The sequence below is a fragment of the Trachinotus anak genome, unplaced genomic scaffold (assembly GCF_046630095.1).
Source record: "Trachinotus anak isolate AG129_WGS33_773 ecotype Australia unplaced genomic scaffold, CSIRO_AGI_Tana_v1 ptg000028l, whole genome shotgun sequence".
Lineage (NCBI taxonomy): Eukaryota > Metazoa > Chordata > Actinopteri > Carangiformes > Carangidae > Trachinotus > Trachinotus anak.
In genome coordinates this window covers 2,383,977-2,391,797 of record NW_027273879.1, presented here as the reverse complement: position 1 = coordinate 2,391,797, position 7,821 = coordinate 2,383,977, and the positions used below count along the sequence as shown (strand labels likewise).

The window sequence follows — 7,821 nt, the reverse complement described above, 5'->3', positions numbered from 1 at the left end:
GTTTATTGGAAATGTCTGTTAAACTATTTTTGATAAAATCTTTGCTTTTTTGCAAAATATTGAATCATTTTACACTTTTCCAGTGTTTTATCTGAAGTGTTGATCTCCATAAGAAAATATATTTGTGGTTTTAAGAACCAAAAACCATCTCAGTGTAGTTTTACATCTCCTCTCTCAGGCTTCTCTCTGGAGCTCTAGTAACAACAGGTCAGTGAGCCAATCAGGAGAGAGGATCTGAGCTTCTCTTCTGATTGGCTGACTGTTTGCTGAGTGATTGAATAAAAATATAGCAGATTTGAGGTAAACACTCAGAGAAACCAAATCCTCCAAGGTTGGATGGTGCGTCCAGTTGGGCAGGATTGGGACATGTCTGAGACCGGTGACTGCTTTGTTGTGACATCACAAAGTTCCAGAAGTCCTGATGGCTGGTTTTAAGGCTCAGTTTCTGAATACAGGCTGTGTGCATTTCTCTGTGGACTGAGGCTTTGATACTTTCACAGTATTAATATAGAACCTAGACCTGCTTTAAAATCACAAACACATGTACATCTACCTTTAGACTGTGTGGGACCTTTAATATGAAATCATCTGAGAAGTTCAGAGGGAAAACGTCTGTTTGATGGAACTGCTGTTGACATATGAAACATGACGGGGATCCCCCACTGCACTGTTCTTTGTAAGGGCTCAGATGACCGTGTATTGTGTTTTATAAGCTTAACATGTATTTTTTTGATTGAATGTTTATCTTTAAAGTAATGTAGTGGAGTAAAAATATAAATACTTGCCTCTGAAACAGAGCAGAGTAGAAGTATAAAGCAGCATTAAATGAAAACACTCAATACACTTTGCACCACTGCACAGTAAAGAGACATTTTTATCCATTAAATGTGGTTTATTTTGCTTACACTGCAAAACAAACAGGACAAAGAAAAACTTTCTCTGAAAGTTCAAACACACACCTTTGGGAAAAGTTAGGAAATGGAGTCAGTGGCAACGTCTATTTCATGATTTACTGTTTTTAAATTGCTCTTAAGTGGTTGAACGATCTGTCTCAGACAAATATGTTTTGTTCAATAACTATAAAAATATATATTTTGCAAAAATATACATCCTCCCTCTACTGTGCGAATGTGCATATTTAGTATTAAGGAAAAGGCATAAATATGAGCACTCCACAACAAACAAGACTGTCTAAAAATACTGATCAGTACACAGTATATCAGTGGCTATTGATTATCCATACCTTGCATAATATAACATGGATAAATGGGTAAGTCACATACTGCATGTGTCAATGAGGAGTATTGATCCATATCAGAGTTAAAATCGATGCTCCATGATAAGGAAGACACTGGAGGACCATCAGACCACCACCTGAAGGATTTCAACCTTTGTGTGTTTGGGCTGGGTGGGGTCCGACTTGTTACGACCCCCTTTCTCTGCCGCGCTCACTTTCTCACAGTGCTCCGGCTGACCGCTCTGCTGGTGGCCAAACTCGAAGCTGATCCTGAGCTCTCCCATCTGACAGCGGGGGAGAACGTCCGGGATCCACTCGATCACAAACGGACTGGCCTCCTTCTGGTCTGCCGTGCCCGGTCCTGGCCGGGAAACAGCAGCGTAAATACGTGCGGCTCTGCAGAGCGACTTCACGGCTGGAAACAGTCACTCACCGACTTTGAGGTAGGTGCGGAGCTCCATGGGTCGTATGGCCTGTGGCCGATCTGCCCTGTGCCCCTCTGGTAATTCTGGTGCAGGCGGCGGCTCGGGACAGTGGAAACGTGAGTAAGAGCCGTCAACGTTTTTTACAAAACTCTGAGAGACCTCCAGAGGCAACTGGGGGGCAGACATGAGGGGGAGAGAGAGAGACAAAGAGGTAAGAAGACCATAGGTTTCTACAGCGCACATACAGTATTAACACTCACTGAGCACTTTATTAGGAACACCTGTACACCTGCTTATTCATTCCCGTGGCAGCAGATACGTGTCATTTAGCCTCCACTCATTGATATAAATAAGATGGAAAAAACTATATATTGCAATGAAATTCAACAGCATCACAAACTGCAGCCTCCAAACTGGACATGGACAAGCGGACTCACACATGTTGTCTGAGAGCCAAAACCCAGGGCAACAAAGTCTGCAGCAGCAGAGTGCACAGAAACATCTGAAGGCAACTTAGATAAATGTAAATGTATTCATCGACTCTGGGTTTCAGCAGCGGGACAGTCAGAGGACAAGGTTCAGTTTGACTGTGAAAGTTAAAGGCACCAAAATGGGATTTTTTTGGACCCACACATAAAACCGACAGGGAGAGAGTTTACCTCCGGAGTGTCAAAGATGCGTTTGACCTGCATGAGATTGGTGATGTGCCAGGTGTACTTGGAGAAAGAGCCGAAAGGAAGTCCATCATTTCTCACAAACGCTGAGAGAGAGAGAGAGAGAGAGAGAGAGAGAGAGAGAGAGAGAGAGAGAGAGAGAGAGAGAGAGAGAGAGTCAGTCCATATATATTTACATACTGTGGATTTGTTTGGAGGCTGTGGATTTGTTTGGAGGCAGAATTCAGATCCTGTTCTTAAGTTAAAGCACCAACACAACAGTGTGAAACAGCTAAACAGCGATCTTTATGATATGTTTTTAGTTACTAAAAAAGATTACTGAAGCTATCAAACAAATGTGGTGGAGCAGAATTATAAAGTAACATAAAATGCAAATAAAGGCACAAGTGTAAGTACCTCAAAATTTTACTTAAGTGCAGTACTTGTGTAAATGTGTGGGAGCTGTGTTCAGCCGAGATATGAGTCGGATTTAACACAAGCACTAGAAGCTCTAGATTTCCAACAACACACGTGGGATAAGAAATTGCCAAACTAATGACGTCTAATTAAAAATTCTGTTGGACATGATTTAGCGAGTTCGCTCTCCCACCTGTTGTGAAATTTGGCAGCCTCCTCTTCTTCGATCCGAGCGACAGGCGATGCTGCAGCGCGTTGAAGAACTCCTGAGGAACGTGGTAAACCAGAGGCTGTGGTTTCCCTGGTGGATAAACACAGACAACAACCACAACATTTTACTGTGTGCAACAAGCAACCAGAGCCAGACTTTCTGCAGAGATGAACAGGTTTGAGTGTCTTCCTTTACTAAACCTTCTGCTCTGTGAAATATATGGCGAAGTGATTTATCTTCTGACAGCCTGATAAATGTGCTTCGGCTTTACCATCGAACTGGTAGTGCATCGTCTGGTGGATCCTCTCCGTGACACTGGCCAGCCACTGATGGAAACCCAGCGTCACAGTGCACTCGTCCACAGCCTGGGTGCTCCCTGAGATTTAGAAACAAACAGCACAACACACTCTCATTCATTATTCCCTGTTTACCTGTTGAACTGTCAACATTCCTTTAAAGGCCTGGAAATGTTCTTTTTAAAACCACACAGATGCAATTTAACACCTGTTTCACGTTCATGCGAGCTGGAGTATGAAAGAAGTCACTGACACCAGCAGACAAGATTCGACTTAGACTTATTTATTAACATTATTCATTAATGACTCCTAATAATATCATTAATTAATCATTAGGCACAACCTGAACCTGGATGAGCAGTAGAACATGGATGGATAAATAAATTGAAGGATTAACATATTAAAAAAAATATATATATATATGTATTAATTTCATATCAGGCCTGCAGAGGGTAGAAAAAATATTTAAGACTTGTTCAAACCTTTAAAGGCCTGAAATCAATGTTTTTAAATTGAATGTTAAAAACTGCTGTATGTGTCCACCCCAGTGTGACCCTGTGCTTTTCAACAGTGGATCAGGATTAGCGCTGCAGGATTAGACAGAAGAATGATAAAGACAGAGGCAGATGTCTAAGATGATGTGAGGCTCTGTGACAGACAGAGAGATTTAGCAGAAAGATGAGAGGCCAAGAGAGGGAGTGGGCTCAGTAGTGGGACAGGCGGGGAGGGAGGCAGCACCTGGAGCCTTCAGCCCACCAGCACCAGGGGTTTTCCTCTGACCAGCTTTCCTCAGGCCGGAGGCCGACACTCCCTCTTTCCCCACCCCAGAGGCAGAGGCCACTGAGGGGGCTACAGAGAGGCAGAAGATGAAAAGAACGACAGGTTGGGAAAAGATAAGACAAGAGAGAGAAGGAAGGACGATGGAAGATTCAGACAAACGCGCTGTGCAGAATCGTTCTGCGTTAATGAGCGAGAAATCCTGCAGGAGGTTATTATGATGAAACCACCAGAGAGAGATTCATCCAGGCGAAGTCTCTTGGCTTTATGATGAGAGTTGACTGGTTCCGCTCGCTGCAGAGGCTTCTCATCAGGACCAGTGACTCTGCTGGAAGCACTCTGCTGCACATCTGACAGGAAAAACATGGAGAACGACACAAGTAATGCATTAAAGGAACAGTTTGACGTTTTGGGAAATATGATTATAGGAGCAGTGGTCTCTAATAAGATCACTAATATTCCTAAAAATGTCAAACTATTGTTTTAAATCAGGTTAAAAGTGACTGTACTGTACCACTGGGGGTGTAGTTGATGAAAGCAGCAAACTCTGAAGCCAGTTTCTCATCGCTGGCGAAGGCACACACACAGGCGTAGAAGTGAAGGCAGGGCTGTGGTGTGGCCGAGCTGGGAGGTGGATGAAAGCTGGTGGCTCCATCAGCACCAGGTTTGTTTCTCCTGCCGCTGCTCACCTGGCAGGCACAGTGAAAAATGCTGTGCTGCTGCGTCTCCCTTCCCCTCCTCTCGTTCTTTGGGGCCTCCGACAGTCCACCTGCACCCACAGTGAGATGCAGCAGGCCCAGAGGATGGTGCGAATCCGTGTGGCACTTCACCACCAGGGTGTCTTTTGAAACGCGCTGCACCAGGGGTCCTGGAGACTCGGTGGCCAGCCTCCACAGCTCCTCCCTGGCCTGAATGGAGGCCTGCAAACCCTCCAGGACAGAGCTCTTTAAGGTCAGCGGCGTTGCACGGCTCTGGCACTCGATGGCTTGCTTGATGTGGGTGCAGAGGGTGTCGGAAGACTGTTTGGAACTGGCCGTGGCTGATTCTGCCTCGCCCTGATTTGACCTCTGACCCTGTCTGCAAGAAGGCAAAAAGCAGCGGCCCAGGTTGATCCGAGTTAGCAGGGTGGCGCCGTCACCAGTCGCTATGGCGGTGTCGGTGGGGACCAGCTCGACAAAGCCTAGCTGCGTGGCTGTGGCTCCTCTTCCTCTGTGACACACTGAAAACACCTGGACTCCTCCGCCGGAGCCACCGTCGCCCAGGACCCCTCCCCCCTCCCGCTCTTTCCCACCTCTCTCCTCACTGTCTATTATCACTTTCACCACCTCCACGGCACATTTCTTGCCCTTTCTGCCCCCTGCTGAGGCATTTCTGAGCGACACCCCACAGGCTTTGTTCTTGCAGCTGAGCCCACGGGTGCCGTTGTAGACGCCACACTGAGGACACTTGCGAATGCCCCTCAGGGTGGCCCTCCCCAGGTTGGAGAGAAAGGCGGGAGTCGTGGATGTGGTCTTCCTGCCGTCTCGCTGTTTTGCTGCCAGGTTGGCCTGAGCGGGGGAGGTCTGTGGAGCGGAGGATGAGACCACACCCGGTGAGGAGGACACTGTCACCTCAGTCTCCATTGTGGGACTCTGCCACTCTGAGATTAGCTGGAAGTGACGGGATTCAAGCCTTGGCAAAGAGGGAGAAGGAACCATAAACATCATGAGAAGAACTTCTGATAACAGGAACGACTGGAAAGTCACTGTTGACTCTGTCACTGTCAGACTTACACATGAAAATGAGTCTGATGTGGATGATTTTATGTTTTGGTGTAAGGAGTTTTTAAACGGACCAAAAAACAAAGACCCACAAGCGATCACATTTTTAAGATGTGCCATTATTATTCTGTAGCCACTGAACACTGGATGGATCATTTAATGTAACAGAGACTGACACACCTGCACTATATATATATATATATATATATATATATATATATATATATATATATATATATATAAATATACACACAAGTGACTTAAACTATCAAAGGTTAAAGTACTAATTTTGCAGAAAGGCCACTCTCATGTTACAGTATTATTATATTTTTATATAATTATTATTATTAATGCACTAACATATCAATGGTCTTTAATACTGTAGTGGGTCAGGATAGAGTGAATTTAATTTAATTTTATCTACAGAGTTGCATCCATTAGTCAATCGACAAAAAATGAATTATTTAGATGATTAAATAATTGATGCTTTCCTTTGTCATAAATGATAATAAACTGAATATTTTGAGGATTTGCAACTGTTACTCCAAAAAAAAAAAAAAGTAAATAAAATAAAACATCCGAACATTCAACTTTTAAGCCATTTTCACAAATTTCACATTTTTTAAAATTTTTTATAGCCAAAATAAAATAATCATAGTTTAGACACTGATCTTATGTTTTGTATGTTCAACATTTATTTTAAAAATATTTAGTACAAGCACAAAATTTCAATCTGAAACACTGTACTTTACTAAAGTACTGTTGTATATCCTGTATATTCCATTTCTTTATTGCTTGTCATCAATGTACACTGAGCCTGTGTGTGAATGCAAGCCTGCAGACCTAATCTCCAGTGGGAATAACAATAAAGTTGAAGTTCAAAATATAAAAAAATCAAAATATATTTAACTTATTATTATATTATTAAACTTTAATTAACACCCCGCTGCTTTATTAAGTTTTGCTGACAATTTGGCTGAATTGAAAGGACGTGTATCTGTTTTCCGCGCCGCCCCTCCTCGCTGTGAGGCCACACTTGGCTCCCTCATGATCTTTCTGTGTGTGTTTTAGATCAAATGTTGCAGCTACCTGTGATCCGCTTCTGTTTGGTCAAACCCAGCTCGACTCTGGCCTCCAACGCCGCCTCGACCGTCGCCATTGCTCCTTACATCCCGACAGCCGCATTGCGCCTGTAACGACACTCCCCATTGGTCGAGGACGATCACGTGAGAAACTAAAAAAAAAAAAAAATAACAGAAGAAGAAGAAGAAGAAGAAAAAGGGTGGGGGCGGGGGGGCGGGCTCTCTGGCGCTCTCGGGGCGGGGAATCATGGGAGCTGTAGTTCACATGAGCGTAAACCGACGCTTGAGTTTACGGAAATCGTGTCGAAACAACGAAAATTTAAGTTTCCAGCTTAAAGAAAGTCAAATAAAGTTCTTCACAATGAAGAAGATGAGAGAAAATGCTAATTTGAAACCGTATAGAAATAATTTAGAGACAGTTGAAACGTTTCCGGTTGTGCGAGTTGCCTGTATTTTGACTCCAGATTATCACATTGTGGACATGAGTTTCCGTCCAGGGTCAGAGGTTACACTCCTTGTGTTTGTTGTTTAACCTTTTAAATCTCTTACTTTCTTCACTTGCATGGTCAGCTCTTCACTCCTCATACTGACAAATCCCCCTCAGTCTAAACTGCAGCCCTCTAACATTTAGTGGCCAAATTACTTTTTAATCCTATATCTAACTCAAGTCCAACTAAAATAATGTCACTGCAAAATCTGCCACTGTTTGCATAATCTATATTTATAACTTTGGTCATTTTTCAAACTAAATGTTCTGATTATGTGAGAAGAAACTGAGTATCTTTGGGTTTTTGGTCAGACAAAACAAGACATCTGAAGACATCAGCCTGAGCCTCCAGAAACTTTCATAGACCAAATTATCCACAAATCCAGTAAATAACCATTAGAATAATATGTACTAATAAACAATTTTCCCTCTACTCAAAACCTGAAGCTACTAGGCATCTTTCAGAGTGGAATATA

At 43.3% G+C, this 7,821-nt stretch overlaps 1 protein-coding gene across 3 annotated transcripts; it reads right to left on the bottom strand.

Annotated features, from left to right (window-relative positions):
* Positions 1–871: 871 nt before the first annotated feature.
* Positions 872–7,809, bottom strand: cunh2orf42 (chromosome unknown C2orf42 homolog). 3 transcript variants are annotated; one of them, XM_071466228.1, is made up of 9 exons: positions 6,866–7,809; positions 4,531–5,687; positions 4,247–4,366; positions 3,978–4,088; positions 3,215–3,319; positions 2,926–3,033; positions 2,322–2,422; positions 1,671–1,833; positions 872–1,598 (listed from the first exon to the last, which is right to left on the bottom strand). In XM_071466228.1, the coding sequence occupies exons 1-9, from the start codon at positions 7,105–7,107 to the stop codon at positions 1,363–1,365; spliced, it is 2,343 nt and encodes a 780-aa protein (XP_071322329.1). In that variant the 5' UTR covers positions 7,108–7,809; the 3' UTR covers positions 872–1,362. The 3 variants fall into 3 exon arrangements, with proteins under 3 accessions (XP_071322329.1, XP_071322330.1, XP_071322331.1); XM_071466229.1 differs by having other exon boundaries at positions 872–1,583; XM_071466230.1 differs by lacking the exon at positions 3,978–4,088.
* Between the last annotated feature and the right edge of the window lie 12 nt (positions 7,810–7,821).

Coding starts and splice junctions, on each gene's coding strand:
- cunh2orf42 (XM_071466228.1), bottom strand. CDS start 7,107: ATGATTCCCCGCCCCGAGAGCGCCAGAGAGCCCGCCCCCCCGCCCCCA. Junction 4,367..4,530: donor CATCAACTACACCCCCAGTG/GTACAGTACAGT, acceptor TTTTCCTGTCAG/ATGTGCAGCAGAGTGCTTCC. Junction 2,423..2,925: donor GCTGCCAAATTTCACAACAG/GTGGGAGAGCGA, acceptor TCTCTCTCTCAG/CGTTTGTGAGAAATGATGGA.